This window comes from Gymnodraco acuticeps, unplaced genomic scaffold (genome assembly GCF_902827175.1).
Source record: "Gymnodraco acuticeps unplaced genomic scaffold, fGymAcu1.1, whole genome shotgun sequence".
Taxonomy (NCBI): Eukaryota; Metazoa; Chordata; class Actinopteri; order Perciformes; family Bathydraconidae; genus Gymnodraco; species Gymnodraco acuticeps.
Window position 1 is genome coordinate 634816 of NW_022990461.1, and position 27771 is coordinate 662586.

Below are 27771 nucleotides of genomic sequence, written 5' to 3' on the forward strand. Positions count from 1 at the left end.
TGCACGAGTGCTACATGAGATGATCTTCAACATAAGCTAGTCTCTGTAAATAGGCTTTAATGATGGCTGATATGCAGAGCCAGGGTTAGTGCACAGGGGTTAGACCACACAATATGTTTTCTGAGCATATAATAAAGTGTGCCCTGCAGGTAATACATCATACATGGAACCACACTGGCTCTGTGTCACATGGGGCACATCATGTGCTGTTGTATACAGGCTATCAGAATACAAAGTAATTGGAAACTTTGGTCTTATATTATTATGGAGGCAGTGAAATAAGACTTTTATTAGCTTGTCATGCTAGAATCACCAGGTAGGTGTGAGATAAAATATAAAATGTATACTTAGTCATGCAGGAAGTCAATGCAAAGGATTATAAGATGGGTTTGGAAATGACTTCTCACTCAAACCTAATAAAAGTTACAGCACACTAAGTCCTCCCCTGACTTTTACTTTAGCGTCACTCTGAAGTATAAGTGAGCTTTTAAACCCCAAAAAGGTAATCGGTCAAATGTATGCAGCAGAAAGGTATCTTAATAGATATAAGGCTTAAAGGGAAATTATCCATTCCGTAATATGACATATGTATCACTATAGCGTTCTATTATTGCGAAACTCTAAGTTGAGCCAATAAAGTTGTGATTCATGTTGAGACTTTTCTTTTTTTAAATAGCCCTTTGCCTGATTGAATCCACACCAAAAAAAAATCTCAAAATATCAACACAGTTTTTTACATTTCACTTTTTCCTTTACCGTTTTCAGCTTTATAAATACCAAGGCTGCTTGTCAGAGGTTTTAAAACATTGTGCAGAGAGGTTGCGCAACCCAAAGAAGAGAAGAAGTTGTGATTTAGAGTTAGTGACCCTTAAGTAGAAAACATAGCCCCCCAATACGCCCTTAACCCTTAGCCTCATCCATCACATGGGATGGATCACAGACTTTACAGGCTTTAGAGTCATGCATACACCCTCCCACTCACATATACCTCATACAGACAGGCTTATGATCTGGTCATGACCCCAGTTGACCCCTTTTTCACTATGTTGTTTCTCAGTCACATAGAAAAACAGCTCTCCTACTCAACCACATGCTGCAAACATGCCAAGTGCATGCCTGTATAGATTTGCCTATGTGACAATATATCAGACAATATCAATTGGGTTGGGAAATTAACATGTTTTGTCTGACAGAGGGGACACAAAACATGGCAGGATAGCCAACATCTTAAAACAAAAAGCAATCAGTGCTTCAGCCTATTGGTATTCAGTCTCGCTCGTCTGTCATTGTTCCTTTTCCGACCACAATTCACATAATGAGCTGCTTTTCCAACCAAGGTGTTTCTCCACAAGGTCATTGAAGAACCCAATACAATAATTTGAGACAGAGGCATGGCTTGAAACAAAGGCATGTCAGAAGATCAGAAAAATGCCTGCGGGATATTAAAAGTTGTGGTAAAATACAGTTTAAGGTTATGATTATGAATTAAAATAAACTGATTCAAGAACAATTTTGCATATTTCTAATAAACTGCCAACACGGGACTCGTAAAAACATGTCTGTCCAAGATCTGAACAAATGTCCAAGTAACTTTTCACAAGTGCGATAATTTCTTCATTACTTGAAGGCATTCAGAGTTCACAGTGGTGACATCACTCGGCAAGTCTGGTCAGTGTACGTTTCCCCTACAGCCTGCCATCACCTTCTAATCTCACAGAAAGAGAGTATGTGAGGAGGAATAAAGAGGGCCAAAGAGGTTCAGGAATAAAGGGATGGCTGGAAAAGTGCAGCACTTGGAGCATACCTTGTCTGCTTTTGTCAAGGGCTGCGGTGCTGAAGAGTTCCTCCCACAGAACACTCCCCCTGATCATTAATCATCTGTCCCTGTCAAGCCTCTCTTCCGAGCTTAAACATGCACCAATACCCACAACCACCATTGTACACAAAAGCTCACCCCAACACACACACACATTAATTCAAACACATATACATTCATGCATACCACTCTTTTAAACCTTCTTTATCCTTTGTCCTCTTCACCAAACACCGATTATTTTGACATGCTTGTCCTCTCAACCATCTTTAAAAATGTCTGACGCTGCAGAAACCACTGTGAACGCTATTCAAACCCCCCTGAGACAGCTGATATATCCTCCAATTAGGCTACCTTTGAAAGTCCACACACTGCTATATAGATGTGAAGTCTGGTATTAGATATATACGTCATAAAAAAACACATAAGGAGAAGTCAAATGAGAAGAAATAAACAAAGGATTGCTTCCTCTGATACATTTTTGACACCAATTACTGTCGTTACCTACGGAAAATATTAGCAATTCAGATGTTTCCATGTTTGGACAATATAAAACTATTTCTGACTGGATTCAATAGAGGGCAGTGCAGCAGTAAAATAATAAGAATATATAAGAGTGTCCAGATGAAGACAGTAAATAGCCCTGCTTGTGATTTCTCGAAAATAATCAGTTTGCTTCACACAAGGATGTGAAATCCAACTGTCTGACTGCTAATGCTAATGAGCAGGGCAGGTGTCTGACACAATGAATGTAGGAATACAGATTATGCTGAAATGAAGGTCTGTGTGTGTGTGTGTGTGTGTGTGTGTGTGTGTGTGTGTGTGTGTGTGGTGTGTGTGTGTGTGTGTGTGTGTGTGTGTTGTGTGTGTGTGTGTGTGCGTGCGTGCGTTTGTGTGTGTGTGTGTGTGTGTGTGTGTGTGTGTGTGTGTGTGTGTCTGTGTGTTCACAATTTAGCAGACAGCCCACGCCCCTGGGCAGGCTGTTACCATGGTAACCTCACAGCCAGTCATTTTTTGGCCCACACTTTCCCTTTGAACAGCCGGCCAATGACAGACCAGCCAACTGGGAAATCTGGCTTAGAGCAAGAGCATGCATGAGTCGTGTGTCTGCATGTGTGTCCGCGTGTTGGTGTGTATGTGTGTGCATGCATTATGAGCATGATACAGATCAAGAGAGCTATATAATCTCTTAGCTCCACAAAGACTCGTCATAACCGAGTGTTGCGTTGGCAGTTTGCCGCTCTGCAACGGGCATGGCACATCGGTTCGGGTCAATTTTGTATCAGAAAGATAGAGCTATGTGCCAAGGCACTGAGCATATCTTTCAGTTATAGGAGTGGTCAGAGAGGAGCAGGGGAAAGAGATAGAGACGACAAGGAGGCATTGGTATTCCAGGAAACTCCACTGTGCCAACCCATCACTGGCTGGCAAGGTGGTAGAGAAACAACGCCCTCGGAAACATATCGCCGCTCAGCAGGCAGTAACATGTACTTGCACTACAATCTACACTGTAATCAGAACCTAACAGGGGACCGACCGGGCTCATTGCACACTGCCAACTGACAGAGAAAAAAAGGAGAAAGGGTAAGACAGACAGAGATAAAGAGTTACTTGATGAGGGGTGAAATCAGTCAAGTTATTTGAGCAAGGAGCATGTTATTGCCGGTGTTTGATTGCAATATGATTGCAGTACTGATATGATCAATCTAACTTCACTCAGCTAGCAAGCTGTAATCACTAAGGCCTCTTACATTATCAATGTAGAAATATTAATGTGACGGTTTGAGGATATTCACAAACTTTATTGTCAAATGAAATCCTGTTTGTCAACTATCACAGAAAATGGCTTTTCATTCAGCTAGGGATTGTTGGGGAATATTTTCCAAGGCCCATAACTTTGACCCAGTTAATCAGTTCAAACTGTCCTGACTGAGCACACCAGCGACGTGCAGTCAGGGGAGGCAGGGGAGGCAGAGCCTCACCTGTCATACTCATAGACTGGCCATACTACAATGTAACGGAAAAACAACTAAAGAAAAACTAAATAGTAATAATAATAAAATGTCTCCACTGATCTGTGTTGTAAATGTGATTTATGTTTGATTCCAATCGCTTTTTATAGTCAAAATCAGCAAATTTGCCGAGCTCCGCTACAACTACATGGGAGCGATGAGGAGTGAGGCAGGGACGAGCTCTGCCTCTCGTAAGCCCACAGTAACTTGCTGGAGCGCGGGCACTAATTTAGCGCGGGCACTTATTTTGTGAGCGCGCTCAAGCCAGTTACTGTGTGGTGAGGTGAGGCACAGATGAGCTCTGCCTCACCTCCAAATGCGTCACCTCACAGAAACTGGCTGGAAAGCGGGCCCTAAGCGCATGCCTGTTACCATCTCACTGTAGGTCACCAATGTAATGTTTGTAGATCCCTTTATTACATTTATCCTCGCCATCCATAGTCTCTAAATAACTTATTTCACGTATATATGATATTTAGGCTCGCCGTACAACGGCAATGAAAAAAGCACCAGGGGAGGCAGCCATAACCTCTGCCGCACTGAAGGGGGCGCACGTGAGCCCACAGGTCCTTGTTGCTACTGTTATTCTACGCAGAGACGGTATAGACGCGAACAACAAACGAGACTTTTGAAACTAGAGGAAGATAAGGAGGACTTTTACAAAAAAGTAATAGAGATTGTTGTCCAGAAGGATAGCATGGACTTCATCTTCAAGTCAAGGTAAGACCACAATTATAATACAAATTGGTTCTTACTAAGAAAGAACAATCCAATATTTAGATTTTGGGTATCCTTTTGTTGAACGGTCTGTTTAAAATGAATCGAAACATCAGACCAAAAAAGCTTTTGAAAATAACAGAATATTTCGATTAAGGTCAGAATATAATATTTGTAAATCTGAATCTGAAAGAGTCAGTGCCTCACCAGCCATGAACCTCACCGCACGTCACTGGAGCACACGCACCTCGTAACCTTGGCTGCTGTGCTTTCAGTGTTCTGTCTCCCTGTTCCTGCCTGTTGGCGTCAGCTGATAGAGGTGTTATGATTTTATCTTGTTATGCAGCATGTTGATGATGCTCTCGGAACTAGCTAAATACATGGGTCTGGGGTAGAGTTCTTCAGAATTGACGTGGCAACTCTACCGTGCAGTCTCACCGTGACTGCTGTGACTTGTGATGTGAATTCTCCGGCCGAAGCTCCAAATAAACCATCAGTGTTTGACATCAAAGCTCCTGCTCTTCCCGTGTCTCTTTCCTGAGTCGGTGACTCCCACTGCATTGCTGCTACACAGAAGTTTCCCTTACAGGGATTATAATCAGACAATTGTTGTCTCCGGTGTTGAGCTGTCTGTGGATCATGTTTTGCAAAGAAGGGTTGATCAAAATGATGTGTAAAATCTGCATTTACAGGCCCCGTCAATTACCTTGCGATTCTGTCACACGGTGAATAAAGTATATGTTCCAAGATAAATAGCTTTCTCTTCCTTACCACTCCAAGTTATGAGACCATTAGCTTCCTCTGTCTCAGCACTTGTCTCTTTTAAAAAGGATCTAGCTCATTAACTTCATGGCTAGATCAATTAATCTATAGCAGTTAGCCAAAGATGCCCACCCTTGCTCTTTTTGCTCCTTTGCTATTGCTCTGCTCAACAATGTCTATTACATTTATGGCCTTCAACCTTTTTTTTCACTGCTCATAGTTCCGTCATTAGCAGAGCCGAACCTGATGGGAAGGTGACTGTGAACAATAAATCATTATGCTGGGACATATTAGAGACCGGGAGAAAAGGCATGCTCATCCATAAATGCATCGTGCCTTCTGTATACAACTAGAAAAAAAATACATTTGAAAAAAAACATACAGAAACACCACATTTATCAGCCAATCCAGTCATTTGGACCCTTTACCTGTGTACCTCTGATTAATGCCTTATGAATTATGCATAATGCATTCACGCTGGGTCCAGATTAGATATGTTTGTTTTTGTTATTTCATCACAAAGTGTGTTATTGAAAATGAAAATGGATGTAAATGAAGATTCAGGCGGCAGCTTCAAGCTTCAGGCTACAGCTATGTTCCGTGTAGTGATATATTACTGTATGATTTGCTTTCCAATTTATTATCAAAGAGCACCGACAGCTTTTTGATAAGCTTTGTTTGTTGTCATGTTCCATATTAATGATACAAACAACGAGCTGTGTGTATGTGTATAATTACTGTAAGCAGATACACCAAACCAAATGACCGTTCTGTTAATAAATACAAATGTGTTATTTCTCATTTTAATATGTGTATGTATATCTCTATAGGCCGAGCCCTGTGGATTGATTTTGACAGCTCCAATCTTTCCTTTTAACTATAAGACGTTAAAAAAAAGGAAAAGAAAAATGCAAATGTATTTGTTTTTCTTTGTCCTACTATATAGAGAGACAGCAGCTCTGTTCAAAGAAACAATCACCCTTGTGATACCCATAAATCTGTCGGCAAAATGTCCCCAAAGCATGAAAAAGCTAAGTATGAAGTTTGGGTTGTTATTACTGAGTCTGTGATAAAAGTTTAGGTGCACCAGTTTCAGTATAGATAACAATTGGAAAAAATACCATTAAGTGTTGGAATGGTTGCGTTTTCTAAATCAATTGTCATAAGCACAATTATCTATTTTCTTTTATGGAAACATTAGCAAAATGAATGCCTTGAAGACATTGTGTTATTTTAGAGAGAAAGTTTAACAGTATTTTTCATTCCATCGCCCTGCTTTAATGCAACATTATCTATGAATTTTGTTTTTTTAATTAAAACCGATTTTTATTTATTTGTTCTAAATGTGCACATTTACATTTAGATTAAAACAAGAGATTGAACATTACATTGGAGGCTGGTTAACCCCCGTCCAAGTCTAGAAGAAATTTCAAAAACACCAACCCTTACCAGCCGATTTAATGTTTAAAATGCTTTGAGAATTGTTCCACCAAGGCTTAGCAATAGCTTTCAAATATCCATGAATCCTAAAATACCTGGCCCCTTGGCTCAGGGTTGAGGCCCCGCTAATGAGTGTAGAGGCCTGTGAACGTGGATGAGTAATTATGCACATTTGAAGGTACCAGAGGAGTAGAATGATAAAACAACTGGAAAAACAAAGGTCCCTTTACTGTTTACCATTTCCTAATTTGATTCCTAATTGAGCGTACATAACACAATGTTCACACCAAAATATTCTGGCAAAGACGAGCAACCATGGCAGAATTACTCAGGTTAACATGGTCTACTATTCCCTCAGGCAATCTAAAAGAGTGTAACCACTGGAGGCCCTTCCATCCCAAACACCTTCACCACCTGGAAGTGTAGTGAAATGTCTCCGACCTATAACACTAGTAAACGATTGCACCCTGTCATTCAGATGCTGACATTTTCACAGCCAGACATAGAAGAATAAGGCCAGAGGTCAGAAATAGAGTGGATTGGATGGTGGATGGCTAGAAAGAAGAAAGTTCACCGCCTATCGGGCTGTAGACTGCATCTCTGATAGAAGAACAAGAGGTGGATAGGTGAGGTTGGAGAACATAAAAGGCGATGGGCGACGTGAGCATTAAAGTGATGGAGAGGTCATGGGGAGCAGCACCGCGCATCAACTATCACAACATACATTAATACAATTAAAGCATTCACAAGCCACGATGTGCCTCCAGCTGTACTGGCATATCCGCTGTTCATCGCCCCTGCTGCTATTATGCCTAATGGGAAATAATGATGAAAAGCTCTGCATCAAAAGAGAAGACACAAATTATGTGTGAAGCATGGGAGAGGGAAAGTGACCAGGATCAGGGAAATAGAGAGTGAGAAAGGGAGTAAAAGAGAAGTGGGAAAGTGAAAGCAAAATAATGTGAGAAAGCACTCAGGACTACATCTTGCCAGTTAAATTGTTGGTGGCAGAGTACCACAATATGCGTGTTGTACAAAGCAGCCATTTCTCATTGCATACTAAGTGGCGGCCAAGCTTTCATTTCTAAAGCTGACAATAGGCAACAGGAAATAAAAAAGTTGGATAAAAGAGGAATTATGTATCTGCCCTGCCCAATGTCCTAGACTCCATTCATGGTTCAGGATGGGTGTGCTTATAAAAAGAAAAGAAAATCAACAATTATGTTGACATCAGGCCCAGGCATGAACAGAAGAGCTCAATGGATGAATGACGTGTATGAGAATGTATTTTGAATACTGTACAAAGACAAGTGCATGTCTTCATTGAATATTCTTTTGCATAGCGTGAATAAGCAGAGGTTGGCCCAATTCTCTATCACGCAATGCACCTGCAGCCCTGAAATCCTCCTGAAAGGTAACCAGGCCCACAGCACATCTATATTCATGTCATATTTACATCTGCATGACCTCCACACAACCTTATCAGAAAGCCCTTTCCCTTCCCGACAAACAGACACGCTCCATCACACAGAAACGGTGTGTGTGAAGGTGAACTGCAGCACCCACCCCACCTGTCCAAATCAGGACAGGACTGACCTTTATCAGGCAGTCTTAGTCAATATGCCCCGAGCTATGAAACTGGCAAACATATGTGTTATTGTATGTGTGTTTGTGTGGGGCCTGAAGGGCTGCGACCATCTGGGATCTCCTTTTTTCCGCATGAACATCTTCACGCGTTTTCAGATTATGGAGACCAGAAGTCATTCATTTGGAGTGAATGATGGACAGTGCATGACAGCAGTCTAGCAGCGTACATTTCCATGCTGGTTTATACTGATAGTTTGTGATAATTATAGCCCTATAAATTATATAAATGTATGTAATCTAGAACATCCAGCACTTAAAACCGAGGACAAAAAAAATCAGATTGACAGGCCACTTTGTCACATAACTCATGCTGTTTTTGTATACTAAAAATCCTAAAGGAAACATGGACAACATTGTAGGTACTGTCAAATATGACATGATCGAATGCTTTTGATGTCAGGCTAAGCAAGATGAACGCTGGTTTAAACTTTAAAGAGAAAATGGTCAGGCCTGCCAGTGAAGGGACTTAATAGAAATCCGCTAAAACTGCCACAAAGATTGTGAAAATAATTATACAGTAAATTTAGTGTGTGTTTGTCCATAACTTAAAAGTGAGTGTGACCCATCCTCATAAAGGTCGTGGTGACATTGTGGACGTTGTGAAAGACACAAACACCATGTACAGAAGAGAATTAAGGGTAAAACACAACATGACCAACTGGGAAAGGGGATTAACTGTATACATGGCAGAAAGCCATTTACATGAGGGTAAGCTCTAATAAGGTACTGTAGCAAAAGATTGTGTTTGTGTGTGTGTGTGTGGTTTTCCAATTTTACGCACATTATGGCACACAAAACAGGTTCAAGCTGGGACTGAGTGTGTTTTCTTCTTACTCGTTGCAGATCTTTGCGAAACTAGAACCTCACATCATATTTACACATAATACACAATTCCTATAAAGACAGCTGTTTCAAAGACATATGTTTGATGCTTCATGTACTGAAGCAGTGTTACTGTTGTATTATTGTAGTATTGTTTTAAGTGTCTGACTCCAGGAAGAGTAGCTTTTGTCAAGAGCAAAAGCTAATGGGGATCCTTAATAAACATAAACATAAACTGTAGATGAGCACCCATGCAGGTAAATGTATGGTTTGACGTGTTTACATTCAGCAAAAACTGAACTTATATAAAACAAAAATACACAGTGACATGCAGTATGCATCTCAACCCTGTACTGTAAATCTATAGAAACACCTTTCACAAACAGATACACTCAGAGATGTATAAACATGGCAGAGCAAAACTGCATAAACAGGGTCAAATATAATATGTAATGACATCAAATATGCATGAATACACACATAGCCACGCAAAGCGGAGAAAAGACAAGTCCGACACGTCTCGGTAGATGCCATGTGTGTTCTAACATGTCAACATTCATTCCGGCATTTGTGTAGTCACATTATACATGCTAATGTTATGCAAGGGCCCTTTTAAACTCTGCATGCACAAGCATTCAAAAACGGGGTGTACACTTCTTACACCTGGTAAGAAGGAAACCCTTGGTTGCACACAAATGCACAAGCTAACTTAACACACACATACATACACCTTTGAAAACACACCTTCCCCCAGCAGGACATATTGGATTAGGAGTGATTTTTTTTTTCTTGGCTCCGTCTCAGAGGGGCTAGATTAAATGCCATTCTCACTTTACTAGAGATGGCTTGAAAATAAATCATACTATCCATATACACACATGAAGAAATTTGCAAACACACTCACTCACATACAGTACACACACACAAACAAACCCACATTCAGAAACACTCACACAGGGAGATATATAACATGTTGGCACACCCAAACACTAAAGCACCTGTACGGTCGAGCGCGTCTGCTCTTTGTATTTCAATCACTGAATCGATGGTTCTAAATTGATTGTAGCTGAGCAGGGGCCAGAGATGTTCCCTCTGGCTCACTGCCCTGGCCCTCTATTGATTAGATCTGAGAAGGCCAATTGCTTTCACACTGGATTAAGGTGTTCCGGAGCAGTGAGCACGGATAGAGAAACTGAGGGAGAGACAGAATGGGTTTCTCAGCCGGAGAGACACCAACAAAGCAATAAGATCAGGCCAAAAATTAACTAATTAGTTAATATGAGGAGAAGATCGTATACACCTTCATATGGATGTCCCACAGACACAGACACACACACACAGACACACACACACACGTTAAAATCCTACAGATCAGGAAGCACTAACACAGATCAAGGGTGTAATCTCATTTGACCCTGGAGCTAAGTAGCCCAGGGCAACAGCATTACACTTCAAAGCTTCACTCTGAGTTTGTTACACATTCCAGCTCCAAAGTATTTTGTGCTCTATAGAGGAATCAAAATAAAATGTACTATCAGACGGCATCACGGGATCTGTTCTGACCTGGATTAAATGATAAATCAACAGCCAGTTTTATTTTCTTTCACAAAGTAGCTCTTTATACTGTACCTGTCTCTCAACTCTGCATCCATCCATCCTCCTGTCTGTCATATTAGTATTCCACTGGGGGCAGTGTTAAGCTGGACATACAATCAACACCCCATCACTCTCGCTCTCCATACAACAATTAGCTGCCCCTGCTGGGGGCTCTGTATGGAAGAATGGGAAGGGAGGAACAGGGCTAAGGAGGCCTCAGCCTCAGAAAAGGCGAGCCCTTTTGTCTGGCCAAAGTCCCCCTCTCAAATCATTTCCACAATGGAGAGGCTTCCAATCCAGATTAAGCACTTATGAAAATGAAGAACTGTGTGCTCTGAGATGGGGCCGGCACAGGCGACGTGGACCAGGGTCACAAGAGCCAGTGAAAGGGCCCCTCACTCCGAGAGCTCACGGAGGCGTTTCTCAGGGAGCAGCAGCCCTATTCACATGGCATTAGAGGTGTAAAAGCATCACATTGACTGCGCGAGTCAGGCAAACTTAATATACATTTGGTTAATACCCCTATTGTGGCAGTCCCTCTAAGACTGCTCTCCTAGCAGTGCGCCAGAGAAGGAGGACAGTGGTAGAGAGGGAATTAAAGAGGCAGTGAAGATGAAGTAGAGAAGGAAAACAAAGATAGGAGGGAATAGGATTTGCAGGCCCATTCATGCCGTGATGGTTGTGAAGCACACACAGACAAGCCTCGACACACACACACGGATATGCATGTACACACATACACAGACAATAATATCCTTATAAAAAGGCTGCTGTGATTCCTGTTTGTGGGAGCACGGCATGACACTTTGCTGACACAATAAACTTAGCAAGAGTCAAGAAACTCTACAGACCTTCAAAAGTCAAAAGACAAAATGACCGAAAACTGGCTATATTACCAGGGTAACCAGTAAGATAAAGGTCAGTTTATAAGGAAGTAAGAGAGAAATGTTGCTGTAGAAAAAGACACAAGGAGAGAGAGGCAGCGAGATTGTGAAATTGACTGAGTGTATGAGCATGTGTGCCTTTGTGTCCCTATCACTCTGTGTTTGGTTCATTCCCCAAAGGGTCTTATTATGTTCACGCTGGCTCCAACACAAAGGCAGCGTCTCTGTATCTCAGCCCATCCAGCTCCCCCAGAGAACATTCTAGACACAGCAAATCCATTTGTTTGTCAGCTTCTGCCTGTATTCGGACTCGAACTAATCAGATATTATTCTCTTTGAGAAGCATGCCACTGCGCAGTCTGAGCTAGCACTACAGTACTGCTGCCCCAGCACTTAGATTACATATCTGATCTGTACGAGAGAACATTTTGTATTTGTACATGTGCATAGATGTAATGAAACAATGTTGAAAGGTTAGTTATAAAGGTATCTCTCAGTGCATTGAATTATCTATAATAAGGTTGTTACTTTTGGAAACCATCTCCCTTGTTATTTGTCAGTTACAGATGAGTCTTGAAGTGGGTAAATGTTGTTGGCTGGGTACATAATCAAGATGTACACAAGGACAATATGTAATGTTTTTGAAAGAACAGTATAATCAAGGCCCAGGAGGAAAAGAACATAGACGGAAACAAAGGGCCGATTATATATCTTGAGTGGTAACAGAAAAAAATTGCTTTTACAGAACAAGAGAAACTCTATGAATACATAAGACACTGCACCAGTGATGGCACAAGTAAAAGCGTGGTTGAAGAGTCCATAGCTATTGATTGCACAGTCCCGAAGAAGCCTAATTTCTATTGTCAGTACTCATCCATATCTGCTGACTTTGCAATTATAAGGCTTCTCAGAGGGCAGAAAACAACTAAAATAAATCTTAAACCAAATATAAACGCTATCAACCTTAATGCACATCATGTTTCACATCATTGACTACACCCAATGCGCAAAACATGAAGTGTTTTCTGCTGATTAAGATAGTGATGATTGGCATTCCGGAATTGTATCAGTGCAGTATCATGTTTTGACATTTTCTTTACTTACAAGACTCATCGTACATCTTTAGGTTTAGCAAAATGATGAAACCTTGCTAAAGTTCTGTATAATAAGGTGCAAAATAGATGCAGTCAATCCAACCTCTTAACAACAGATAACTTATACTGCAACAGGTTGGCAGCAGTCCACCTGTTGACTCAGCCCACCGTAAATGTATGATTGGTTTTCATGACCAAATGCAGCCAAAAAAGACTGACTGAGAGGTTTGCAGGTTTCATTGAAGTCTATAAAACCACACTCACTTTGAAGATTTCATTAAAAGTCGGGGTTGCCCCAGCCGATGTGGATAAGCTAAGCTCTCACCTAATCTAAACTACACACACACACACGCAATAAACAGGGACACACACATATGAGGATCCACACAGATCTAACCAACTACAAGTCTTGCCATGCTAATTCCGGTCTTGGATAAAAGCTGAAGCCCCCCCAGCCAGTGTGGGAACTCGGTAAATAAATGGAGCACAAAGCACAAAGTGCTCAAAGAGAGGATTACTAAGTCTCTTCGTCTTTTTTCACACTGCCCCGACAACACACACACTGGCACTATAGATAGATACACACTCCTCCTCTCCCCTATCTTGCTTTCAATATTTACACATTGTCTTCTCCAGTGGGCGTTTCTGAAAGCAGCCATACCAGGAGGTCCTTGGCATGAGGAGGGACAACTAAGCCAAGATCAATAATTTGTCACAGAGATGGGTCTGCAAGATTAAGCTTCATATGATATTTCTGTCTGTCAGTCTGAAAAGAGATGTTGTATGTAGTTTCTGAAGAACCACATGCCCTGAACCCGGAAAGTACCGACTGTGATTACTGTCAACGAGAACGTTCAATTAAATGTGCACAATGACATAGTGCGATGCGGATTATGGGAGTTGTCTAATTGCAGGGTAATTGCATATTGTGAATGTCTTGAGGTTGTGTTTGATTTGACCTGCCCAGTTATAGGGAGCCGAGTTGGTTTAGGATAATGCATAGTGTCATAAAAGGATTACACATACATAATTCTTTACATATGTCTAATAAGGGATGCTAAGGGAGCTCTTAGACTGGAACTGTAATGCTGTTTGCTTCAAGTGCCGGGCAATTATGGCAAACATGATTAGGTTATGAAATTGGACACGCAAAGTTCATCTCGGGGTGATGGAAAGTGTGTGCGTGTGTGTGTATATATTTGTTCATGTGTGAAAGCCTCCCACAAAAGAGAACAAATATCTTACAAGCTTTGACCCAAAGTCCAGAGATTTTGAGCTTTGAATTGATTTCGAGCACCCATGCGGATTAACAGAATCAACAGAAAGCATGGAAGAAATGCACTTTTGGCTTGCAGGATTGGCTTATTGGAAAAACCCAATGACACCATGCTGACTGCACGCTGAGCAGGTTCGATCAGTCCATCTGCAATAACTTTACAACCTCACAGATCATTGAAAGCAGATGCTAGCAACCTTCCAAACTCAAGAAAAATGTCTGTAATAAAACAAATTCAGACTATTTGTCAATTTTGAACAAAACATATTTAACAGATAGTCTTGGCTTTATTGGCCAAGACTCTTAAATACTGTATCCGTTTGAAATGTCTGCTTTAACCCCAATAGTATAGCGCTTACATCATTAAACATGCAAATGTAAAAACCCACCAGCAACATTTATTATCAAGTTTTTCCAATAGTTTTAACCAGTGTTTCCGCCAGACCAGGGTGTGACGTCACGTCGTGTCATGTGACTTGAATTTTGAATTGAGCTGTCCCTTAAGTTATAGATAACAGGGCTGAATTCACCATATACATTGGGGGGGGACATCCCCCCCAATATTCAGATACGCTCAAAATGTCCCACCCAATATATAGCCTAACTGATATAAAACAATTCAAATGAAATTGCTATTCTATGACTTTTTTATTTTGGCTATTTGTATACTTGAAAACCTTTATTTTCTGTTATTGTGAACTTCACCAAAATTATATATTCTTTTCATATGTAAATTGGTTCCGCCTTTGTTTGTTTATGCATACCTTTATTTTGTACCCGGGGGGTGTATTTCGCTGTCGCACGTCCGAGTCCAGCTTCAGTTAGCGTTGATGCTCCAAGCAGGTCAGTCATGTTTAAATGTGCCCTCCATCAGTTCTGGTATATTTTTCTAGTTAGCCCTAAAGTAATCTATATTATTTTTATTTCGTAATGGTAATGTTAATGAACCCTCCGGTTTAGCTTCTTTGTGTAAATAACTTGTAGTGCTGATGTTAAAACCAAACTTTTCAGGAATAGTAGCTAGGGGAGTAATTTGTAAAATATGCATAAAGAAAAAGTAAATCTGTCTACAGTTCTGTTTCATATGGTGTTGAGAGATGTATCCATGGATTTAGTCCCTAATGTTGCTCTCAAAGTGCACCAGATTGATGCATTTAACTTCAACATTTAAAAATAAATCTTCCCGGGGGAGCATGCCCCCGGACCCCCCTAGAGGAGGTTAGGTCCACCACCTGCCCACACTCCCCATCGAATTGTCCCACCCACATTGAGGATGCTTCCTACGCCACAGACACAGTTTCGTGAATATTGTTGTTTTTTGCCCCCTGGGGGTTTTAAAGTATCCCATATGTTAGTGAATTTTTATATATTTTCCTTTAGAATGGCAGGAAATTGGTATTCCAATTTTGATTTAATTTTTGGTCCCCCCCAATGTTGACTCCATGGTTACGGCCCTGATAGATACTATCTCTTTACGTATTAGTGATGGGAATTCCGGCTCTTTTTAGTGAGCCGGATCATTTGGCTCGGCTCACTAAGAAGAGCCGGCTCTTTCGGCTCCTAAACGGCTCTTCATTTTACCACAGTTTACCACGGAGCCTCAGTTTCGCCGCTGCGAGGCTCCGGCGCTCGCAGTTCACGCTCGTGCTCCACTAGCACCCCCCGTCAAGGCTCGCCGGCAGTACACTATCCGTCACAGGAACACGCTTTGCTGGCGGCAAACATAATCCCACCAGACTCCTTTGCCCCTCCAACAGAGGGATGTCCTTGTCCTTTTTCATTTTCGTCATTCCAAGCGATAACAACTCGATCTCCTCTCGAATTATTTATTTGTTTGTCAAATAACCGCAAGACGCCCCCCTGGCGGAAGCGCTGGTCTTAACTTTGACGTTTATATGGACAGTTTTTCATTTGAAGACATTACAAGGATTGATATGTTAAAATCATGCATTTCTGCATAACTAGAAATGACTTATATGTATGTTCTTTGTACATTTGGGTAACTGACCTTTCATTCTACTCCTGTAATAGAAAACCACCACCTTTTTCTTGGTTGCTTTGTCGACTTTAGTCGTTTAATTGCCATTCAATTCCAATAAGATCGTCAGTCCACAAGTTCCCCAACATAACTTTTACTAATCCACATCCATCACTCTGCTGCTGATAACCTCCAGGAAGGGATGAGACATTTTCTAGAAGTGAAATGTGTCCCTCTGCTGTCAAACCAAACAGGCCAGGCTGTGTTATTAGCCGAACAGTGAATATTGATGGACAGTGAGGAGGCAGAGAGGAAATCAACAAATTAGGGAGAGACGAGAGGGGGGGTGTTAGTACTTTCTAAACCAAGGGGGGCTCTGTGGAGAGGCACACCAGGTCTCCTCATTACTGCTTGCCGGAGCACACTCCAGAGAAGGAAGAGGAGAGAAAAAAGGAGACTGGTTCAGGAGGCAAAAAAGTTCTAAAGTGATGACAGTCGTATTGCTTTTTTTGCTCTTAGCTTGACGTTTCTCTTAATGTTTCTCTTGACATTTAACTTTTGCAGCAACACAGAGATAGAAACGTACACTTTTCCACATCATTATTGATGATTCTTAAACTTGCAATCGTTACTTAAAAGCATATGCTGACGGATTTGATTGATTGGGGTCACGGTTGGGATGAGGGGGTGAAGTGGAGCCCCTTGTAGTACTGGCCTTTTGTGTTTGGCCAGTGAGGGTGACATGGGCAAATTAAGCAGAGCACCAGCCATCTGCTGAATGTTAGGGGTCCTTTGTCTCCCTCTGTCTCTGTGTCCCTCACTGGCCTCAGCACCTTGTGTCCATCACCGATAGAGGAGAGGCATAGACATGTGCAGACTGAAAACAGGGCTGAGACTGAGAGGTAGAAAAAGACCAACTGAAGAGGATTTGGCAAAGCAGATTGGAAAAGATGTTGGGTTGAATTGGAGCTTCTTGAAAACCTTCCTGTGTAGCAGCTAGGGGAAAGATCAAGTGAAAGAAAAGGCCTGCGCACAAAAAACCTGGCCTGTGAGGGACTGGAAGTTAGAGAAAAAAGCAGTGGCTGATAGAAAAGACAGAGATACTGAAAAATAATAGGACTCAAAGTATGTGTCCCTCCATAGGGGATAAGAACAGCTCTGTGTGTGGTGGGTATTTCCATTATGTGTGAACACAATCTCTGGATTCCCCTTGCGTTATTAGGGGCTGACTCAGTCTGCAGTGAGAGCAGCGCATCTGTGTTTGGGGTCATAACAAACATTCTATTTGGGCCTTAGATTCAAAGAGTCTTTGTTTGGGTCACACTCTTTCACCACTGCGCTCTGCCATTCCCCCATTCAGCCCATTGAGAGCTATGGAAACAAGAAGTATTTCACTCTCTGCCCTTTCTTACAGCTTTTCTTCTTCTGTTCCGCCCCACTACTTTTTTTCCCCCGTCTTCATCACAGTGATCCTCACTGCCATACGACTAATAGGCACAGGAAGAGTCGGACACTTACTTAATTGTGCTTCAAGGTGACTTAGTGTGTGCTGCTGAGTACACATGGATGCTTCTCTGCAAATAAAGTAAACCCTGTGGAACGGAAGTAGACAAGGCCAAATGGGCTGGAATTGGCTCTAATAGCTTACCGGACCTGTGTGGGTACTATCTGCCAGATCTTTTACACTCAGATGAGACAAGGAGTAATGAAATCCTCTGTGGAACCAAAGATTCTAAAGCTTAATTTTAAATAAATTCACCATGGGTTTTGGATAACATTTTAAAACAGTAAAATAAGCCAGCAGGTCCATGCTGGCTATGACTATGACTATGACCATGTCCATGACTATATAGTGGTATATTCACTATTCAGGCTAGGGTTGATAATATAATAATGTGACTCACTACATTTTACAATTTTTAAATGGACAGGCGAAATAACTAACACTTATTCTGAGCCAGATATGTGTGTTTATGTGCGTGTGTGTGCTCACGCCCCATGATGGCAGCCATTAGACAGGAGTAAGGCAGCCATGATGAATCGGCACTTAGCCCAGGGAAGCGCACTTGCTCAATGGGCTGTGAATCTCCTGCTGCCACTGTCAGCCTGCTGAATGTTAAATAAAGTTATTTGAATATTTGTAATATTAATGTGCCAGTGTCAAAAGCCCGCCGAAGCCTAATGGTGAGAGAAAATATGAGAAGATTCATACTAGGAATATGGGACTGGTCTGGTGAGAAATAAATACATCATCATGGATAGTGCATTAGATTCCATGAGTTTCATGGTTAAGTAAACAGAAAGTATTTCGGATTATAATATTTGTCATTACGTTTCTTATTATCGTATTTCACTTCAATCAAATATTTGCAAAAAATCAATAACTAAAACAATGCTCCCTCAATGTTAAAGCTTTTACTCCTCTGCCCTTATCACAGTTTCCAGTTCCAGCATAGCATAAGACTGCCAGCTTTATGGACTACAGGCAGGCATTCATCAGCGAAGAAAAACAGCAAAATTATGAACAGGCAGACCAAAGTCAGAATAATTAGTTTACATGGGAGTTTTAATCACTTCATATTTGATAATACGAGGAACATTAAAATGATCAATTATGATATGATATTGTGAAAAAACACATGCAAAGATGGATGTGAAGCAAACCTAATAAAGGTGATTCTATAAATCACTCAGAGAGGGTTCAGTAAATCTACCAAATCAGTCTTTCTTAGACACTTAAGTTGAGCAGAACACACCCAGGAAAAGCTTTGCGTTGGTCGAGGTAGTGGGGTGCTATTTGTATTATCTCCGCTCAATTTAACAGGGAGGTAATAAAATATTTAGCAGATTGCTTACATAGCCAAGGGGGAAGAGAGGAGAAAAGAGAGAGGAGAGAGAGAGAGAGAGAGAGAGAGAGAGGAGAGAGGAGGAGAGGAGAGAGAGAGAGAGAGAGAGAGAGAGAGAGAGAGAGAGAGAGGAGAGAGAGAGAGAGAGAGAGAGAGAGAGAGAGACTCAAATGGCTTGTGGGAGCTGGGGAGCAGGTAATGAGGATGGCATGCTGGCATCATCGTTACAGAGCACAACAACTCGACATGGTCTCTCTGCCCAGCTGACAGGAGGCCACACACACACACACACACACACGCCACACTACCTGTCACTAATTAAAACATATAGATTAGAGAAAGCGCAATCAGGTACAGGGAGTCTTACACACACACTGACACAGTGCAAACAAACACACACAAGCACACACAACTGCAATTAGGTTACATTTCTCTGTCGTAACAACGAAGACTTACTTTTGTGTATTTGTCATCTAAAAAGTGACTGACTGACACAGCAGCTGTATCAGCTCTCACCCAGCATAAAGAAAATACATCAAATGGAAAATGTTCACATATCCAACAAAAGAGGTGTTGAGAGGGAAAACATTTATGCACACTTTTACCTATAATATATTCTAACAATATTGTAAAACAGTACCAGCTTATTGCATTTGTCAAAACAAACAATTTGTTTTCACGTTTTGATTTCCCTATGTGCTTCACGATGCCTTTCCTTTCCTTGTAATAACTTTCCTTCTCATGTTGCTCTCAATGAGTGAAATTATGTCAGTGTGCTCTCATATTCTATTTGTTATTGTACTGTTACTTCATCTATAATGGGCAATTACTTCAGACCCAATGCTGAGGCTATGTTATTGCACCAACCCCGAATTGATTGGTTGCCCATCGTACTCAGCTTCCATAAGCACTTTAAGGTTAGATTTCCCTGTTTAAATAATGGATTACAAACCCATGAAAAGAGTCTTTGTGGAAAATAAAAGGTTTGGATTGCTTTTATTGGAGGGACCTCTCGGTGGCGATGAGAGGAGAACAGATTCCATATGAGTCTCCAGAGAGTAAGCTGGTTATGAGAGATAAAAACAGCAACATCATCTCTTTCTGTTATTCTGTCTAACTCTTTTTCTATATTGTGTATGTCCTGATGCTTAAATAAATGGTTTGTGGTTTCTTGATGTAGCTTGAACTCGACACAAAATAAATAAATTAAAAAACAAATAAATAAATCCAAATAAAATGTTCCCTCCAGATTTCCTTACCCTATTGCTCTCATTGCGTTCCTTCTTTGCACCTCCCACAATGCTACATTTCTGTCTGAGAGAGACATGTCAAACTTAACACAGCAGGAAGTGTACTTACTGTGGGAAATCAGGGGGATTGTGGGTATTAGTGGATATATACATGCTTTCGTCTGTTCAAAGAGTTTATGTAGTGCAGTTTGCAAACCGTGTATGTGTACTTGCCAATGTGTGTTTGTGTTGTTTACAGTGCCAATGCCCCCCACTAACACAAGCCACAACAAGCCTTCTAGCAACACTCAGGGATTTCGTTAGGCTCTAATTACTGTGCTGTAAGAAGGTTGAGGGAAATAATGGTAGAAAAAAAGGAAATTCTATGGATAACGAGTAGACACATAAGAGACCTGGATGAGCATCAAATAAGCTTGAAGGGACACATATTCATTCATTTTAGCCTCAAGGTGTGTTTGCTTGAGGACAGGCTAGGTTATTTTGCTCATTTGATATATAATATTCCTGTTTCTACATTTGCCTCACATGTTCAACCAACATACAATATATTGGTATGATATATGATATAGCCATAAAGTAAAAACTGGTCTAAATGGAGCTAGTCAATCCAACGTTTATGTAATTGCGTCATCTTTCATCATGTTGGTATTATTAGATAAAAGTATACTTAATAAGAATACAAATACAATTACCCAATGCAGTTATATGTTATAGTGGAACATATATTACTTCAGATAACACACTGCTTCTTTAAGTTCAGTGCTCATACTCAGCTGAATTTGTGTTCATCAGTTTAAAACTTCAGCTTGAAAATGTCTCTAAAACACTGTGATGCTGAAATGATTTAGAATACCGAACAGTTGGAAAAAAATTATTCACAGCAGATTAAAAAAAGTCTGCTATTGTTAAAAGATTTGAGTGCACATAATGAACCAAAATACTTTTTTCCTAAGGTGGGGGCTAGACTACATGTTTGCTATTCAAATATGTAAATTAAATGTACCTTGCACTGCGGCAAAATATACACATTGTAGGAGAAACAAAGTAATGTAAAATGAAATTACCTGTGAACAAAGTAAAGCACAGTTGTATTGAGATGAGATGGCAAAGTTAGATGTGAAATGATGACTGCCAGTAATGAGCTAACTAAAGGCAACTGAATTGTATCTATCATTTTCACTTGAATGTCCTTCTATCTTAGTCAAGGTGTGTGTGTGTGTGTGTGTGTGTGTGTGTGTGTGTGTGTGTGTGTGTGTGTGTGTGTGTGTGTGTGTGTGTGTGTGTGTGTGTGTGTGTGTGTGTGTGTGTGCGTGTGTGTGTGTGTGTGTGTGTGTGTGTGTGTGTGTGTGTGTGTGTGTGTGTGTGTGGGAGAGTTTTGCACAGGACATAGAGCAATGCGAGAAGGATACAGTTAACACAGTCACACACAGTGTGCTTTGTAGATAAGTGTCACTCTCATATCTGTTTTATTGATCAGAGCAGATGTGCGTCAATCAATCTTATCTGGGCTCCACACACTCTCCAGCTAACCTCCAGAGGCGGGCCGACCAATACTGCGTCACACTGAGAGCCCCGAGCCACTCATATTATCATCAGACACCTTGAGCAAATGTTCTTTTTGTATTTGTGTGTGTGCGAGAATACCAGGTTGCAGAGAGTAAAGGTGCATTAGAGGACAGACAGAAAGAGAGAGCAAGTGACGGCTTTAAGCGAAAACCCAGATGAACTTCCTCTTTATGTGTGTACCATTTTCTATTCCTCAGAACTCAGTCTTCGGCATATCCTACTGAGGCAAAACCAAACCTCCTGCCATCTGTAAACTAGGCTGCACAGAAGGCTGGCATTCGCTACAGATTAAAAATCAATGCGAATGTGCCTTTCTGCCAGAGGTGGATGTGATCAAAGAAGAAGCGCGGCACATCATGCTAAAAAAAACACATAAAACACAATCAATTCAGCTTTTACAATGATGCAAAAAGCTGTGATGCAAGGTATGCTAAAGCTGTGTGTTATGAAAGCCTAAAATAGCTCAAATTCCTGTCACCTGTCTTATTTGTCGTTTTTATGAGTAGTCGATCATTTTAAGAGAGAGTGAATGATGAAAAGAAAATCATTTATGAGTAGGGGGCATGCAGCTATCAAAGTCATTTTGAAAAGCAACTATAGGATGTAAATGACAAATGTATCTCGAGACTTACCTCGACAGACGTTGCCGTTGTCAGGTTCAAACCCTGCCTTGCATGTGCAGCTACCGATAGGAACCATCCACTCGCCGTCTCCATTGCAGTACAGCTTTATCGGGACATCTACTTCCTCTGAGTTGGGAATGCAGATTCCTCTTGCAATTACCAGAGAGGTGCTCTCAGCCCCTGTCATGGTCTCTGGAAAGATTGCAAAGTTCTGGACCACACTTGGGCACTTCTTATAAAACACTCTGACTGACAGCAGAGACATGCAAGCGCCATAGTCCTGAAACGCCAGGTAGAAGCCATTTTTAGACAATGGGCCAAAGCTCCGCACTTCTGTGTTGACCTTCATCAGGCGTCCGCCAAAGTCCACCTGCGAGAAGCTTTCATCTGCAGCAATGGTGTCTACCTTGAGGTAAGGGGCCTCCATCCAGAAGGCGGTGCCTTTTGTGGCAATGACAGCATCAGATTCATAGTAATAGAGATTAAAAGTCTCCTTGCATGAGCCAGGGACGTTTGGGATGGAGCTGCAGTCACGCACGGTGAATCGAATCTCCACATAGATGCGTTGTGCTCCACGACGATCAATAAAGGTGGTGAGGAGCCAGTTATTTTGACTAGGCTCGAAGACATTACACACCTGGTAGGTCCTGATTGTGTTGAGGTTTTCATCGTAGCCACTCACTTCCTCCCACTACAGAGAGAGAAGGAAAGAGAAGAGTACAAATGGTTGATTAGTAATCATCGGTGACAAGAATGGGTTGCAAATGTTTTAATCGAGTGAGCTCATGTTGACTGAGCTACAGAGCATTGGTACACACATCAGTGATCTTCCTAAGGCAACACATTTGAGTCTATACTTCCTGGATTAACAGTAAGGACTCAGCCTGTTGTGCTCTGGGGCTTATTCAACCATTGAGAATACACAAATATCCTTCTTTCCTGAATTATAAACAATTATTTAGGAGCAGCCACAGCAAAACATACCACTTTGCCGACTTGTTCAAATACGTGCAACTGCCTTACTATTTGTACTGCCCCTATAAGCATAAACCTCATAATTACTTTGGATGCACTGCTATTTGCCATCTATGCTGTGCGTGGCTAGGCACAGAGCTGATGAATTATAAACTATGGTGTGTAACAAATTCAAGATTATGCACTATTGAATTATAATTAGATAGACGGGGGCTGGTACATGGCAGCCAAGAGCCGGTATGATGGAAGGCATTTGCCTGCGGACGGAACTGAAATACACTGCGGGCCATTTCTTGCAGGTGTGACCCAGAAAGTATGTTGGATGAGCATCAGAAGCCCCTTGGGGTATACACTCAGTGCACAAAAGTATGATGAAAATGTGCCATTACCATTTGGCTGGTATCACTAAGAATTTGGAAGATAAATTACTGAAATCAAAAGATGCTTGTCTAGAAGCTCGCTTTCAGATGAGAATGTCTGTTATACTTTGGCATACAGATTTAGAGCAGACTGAAAAAACAGACATGAGCCATATGCATTACGACAGTCACTTAAAAGCCACACTGACTTTAAAGAGTATTTGTTGAGGTAGAGGGAAGAATTTATTCTCATGTCACTTTCACTCTTTGTAATATAAGGCTATTCTTTTTACTACTATTTTAAGCAAAAGCTCAGCTGACGGACTCATTTCCCCAAATACGCCCCCTCCCAATGATCCAAACAGCTGTAGGCTAGAAGAAGGTAATGAGGTCTATGTGAAGTAAGTAGGCCTCCAGTCAGTTCATGTATATGAAGCATATATCTCCTGGTCTTTCCTCCTTCTTCTGACCTTTAAAGTCCCAGCTGCTCAATCAGGCCTAATGGAGAGGTGAACACATGAACTCTCCACATACAGCCTGAACAACCAGCCAAATGATGGAAAAGATTCAGAAATCTTGGATGAGTCCATAAAAATGATGTGACACTTCATATATGTAGGTGTTTTGGGGTTTGAAGATACACTGTACACAAACAAGGATGATAAATACAATTTGGAGGAAGGATATGTGGAGACAAACAAGCATGTTTTGATCCAGGCAAAAAGAGGGAGGGGGAGAAGACACCTGGAGAACAGTGACACCGCTGACATGATAAACGAGTTTACAGAAATCTGAGGTGCAAATTAAAGCCTTTTCTCACCGCTGCTCCCTCAGTGCTCACTTCGCTGCACTCTTCTCCCCCCTACTCTCTTCGCCTTCTGCTCTCTTCTCTCGTCTCTGCTCTGTAATGACCATTCATCAGCATTACAGGAACCTGTCCCTTTCAGCACTGCCTGTTCATTAATACAGCCAGCCCTAGGCTCCTCTGCACCCGTGTGCTCCAGTCTAGGAGGGGGTCCTCACCGCTCCTCGTCTAGCCAAATGACCACCATATTTCACGCCAGAGAGATGCCCGGGGCGTCTGCGATAATGCCCGTCTGAAATCTGTCCAGAAATTCATTGGCTCGTAAAATAATAAACTGCATTTTTTTCTTATTTCCTCATCGGTAGATATTCAGAGTCATCATTGTGTCAAAGGAAACTAAAACTATTACAGGTGCACAAATTAAACTTTGCAGTTGAGTTTCCTTATATGCTTAAAGTGATTTGTCTTGATCTAATGCCTCCTGTTTATAATGTGATGGTTACCACATATTGATTTGCTGGCTGTTCTTTTACTGCTGATGGGCTTGAGGCTGCTCATTACATTTCTGCTTCCGTAGGTTTCTAAACATTTGATTACTCTGAGATTTAGAGTTGTAATGCATGTGACGCATGCATTTAAGAAGCAAAAACACTATCTACATAATGCCCTGCAGTCACATGCCCTGCAGTCACATCAATACTCTCTGCCTAGGTTTTCTATTTCTGTTTCTATGCCTTTCCCGCAAACCGTTTACATCATTTAAATCAAATCTATCTCATGCACTACACCATGACATCTCTCTGACCTTGCCAGAGTAGGGAAGGCATCATCACCTGTCACCTTGCTGATAATGGAATTCCCTGGTCTTTGCATCCATTTCCTCTTCAAGGATTTGTGTATTTAAAAAACACTGTTAGTCCTGCACTTTGTATATAAAGTCGATGAATTATGGACTCAAGCGCAGTTGTATGTTCAAGGCATGTATCATTCATATCGGCTCAAGGTGAACAAGATGTGGGAGAGAAACTGAGGTGCGATTACAGTATATTTTTGTTCCCAAGTCCTCTTTAGTGAAACCACATCACATTATATTTGCTGTAGATCTCCCTTAAGTTTAGGTGATAAGAAATATATAGATCTTTATTTGTCATTGTACAGGTACAACGAAATTACAATAGACTCAAGGTGCCAACACGCAACAACAAGACAATATAAAAACAACAAGACACTATAAAAACAACAAGACACTATAAAAACAATAAAAACAATAAATGGGACTTAAAAAGACATGATAGGGAATATGTACATAAATAAATAATAAATTAATTAAATTGCACGATTCCCCTCGTATTGCACGGAAGGCTTATATCATTTAAATATTAGCAGCGTTTAGTGCACATATGTCCCTGGGAAAAAATAATACTCTCTTTGTGGCAGTCAGAAAACATAAAGCAGTAGAGGCTGAGGATTTATAATTGCAGTATGGCAAACCCAAAATAATACAGCAGCCAGGTAGAGAGTGACAAACATCACTGTTATGTGCTTCTATAAAGTCCGCTTTAACTCAATTAGTTTTACGCTACACATTCCTGCATCGCTGTTTCTATATTTTATCATCACAAATCTCACTGTACGCAAACTTTTTGCTGAGAAAACACTCAACAAATATTGAGAGCCTCTTGACACTAATTTATATGCCAACATAATGTACCCATTGATTCTTCTCTAATAGCTTAGCTTTTGCCAGTTACATAGGAGGCACTTTTTCCCCAACCCTGATAGTCAAGTGTGGCCATTGTGTGGGTCATTATGGCTGCAGTGCTCAGTTTTATGGGCAATAGTAAAGAGATGGAGGAGCTATGGATTCACAGAGTGCTTAATGTGTGTGTTAATGACCAGTCACAGACAGCAGAGCTGGAGAAGTGAGGGCAGAGGAAAGAAAGAGACAGAGTGATGGATAAAAGAAAAATACAAGAGTGGAAAGGAATCAAGGAGAAGGGGGCGGTAATATATTCAGGCTGATGTTCCACTTCCCACAGCCTCAGCTTTCTGCCATCAATCCATCGATACTCTGCCCTCATAAAGGCCATTCATCACATAGATCTCCTGCCATTACCTTCAAAGGCTAAAATAACACAGAGCCGCTTAGATGGCCACCGTTTTGCTCCAGAGGACCGCAGCATCCAACAGTGAGTTGGGGACAAGTAGAACCCCAATCACAGAACCGAGAATAACCTTTCAGCGCATTTATGTCACACCTGTGGACTATTGAGAAATGGACTGGACGAATGAGTCATTTACAGCAGGCTTGTTTGGAACAGGACAGGAGCGCCACACATGCTGCAAGATGTCAGTCATGGTTGACATGACATAACAAAAGCTATGGAGAAGAGGTATGTCCTGACAGAAGGTCATGTAACTAATTTCCACTACATTAACCTTTTCAGGAAAGCAGACTCATTTAGAAAACCTTTTTAGTAGCACAGGTGTTGCAGTTTTAACTAAAGCAACCTGATCTTAATGTAGTTCCTGTGCCACACTTCCTGAGCTCCAAATGTCCCTGACCTTGGAGTTGTACTTTATAATGGGAAATGTCCTATTGTGGCGTATTTTGCACAGCTGATCATTGCGGATTAGTCGAATGAAAGCCTGAACGCTAATACAACTTGTTTACTAAGACACCTTTTTATTCAGCAGATCATCATTATTTGTTTTTTTCCCCGGTCTTTTAAAGAGATGCACATTTCACGTTTCCTTTTCAAGATTTAGTTCCTGGAATTTCCTGTTGCTCCAGATTTTCCAGTCACTATTTGGTGGAAAGAGGCCAATTGTTGGCACAGAATGAAATTCAGGAATAAAGTAAGAACATAACAACCTCTGGCCTGATGTACTGTAACTTTAGCCTCAATCATACAAACCAGTCAAAACATTTGGCAGCAATAGGTATGGTTGTGGCTCAGGCTTCACTACATAGAGACATGTCTTGGTTACTTTAAGCTCAGAAGTCAACGGCAGTCAATTTAAGCGAGACAGAGGCTTGAATATAGAAGCATCTATTGGGCTGCTCTTTAACCTTAAGTCCGCTCTCTGATTCTCAGTGGATTTCCATTCACTTAATGCTTTTTAAATCCATCAGCATATTTAATAGAGCTACATGCTCAGACATACTGAACACAGATGGATGAGGAGCAGCTCAGAGCATTTCCACATTTAAAGCTCCTGAGCCCAGAAAGGTCTACAAAATGGCATCGCAAATAGCAGATGAGCGCCTGGAAACTGTCTCTTGAGCGACCATCAAAACTCCCA

General features: G+C 41.3%; 1 protein-coding gene across 3 annotated transcripts in view; it reads right to left on the minus strand.

Moving 5' to 3' along the window:
- The window catches only part of LOC117552565 (ephrin type-B receptor 1-B), a 170548-nt gene that overhangs the window by 85918 nt on the left and 56859 nt on the right, over positions 1–27771 (minus strand). For all 3 annotated transcript variants that reach the window (XM_034226142.1, XM_034226141.1, XM_034226140.1), the window contains exon 3: positions 22336–23017. In XM_034226142.1, coding sequence (XP_034082033.1) covers positions 22336–23017 — 682 coding nt within the window. The remainder of the gene's footprint in view (positions 1–22335; positions 23018–27771) is intronic.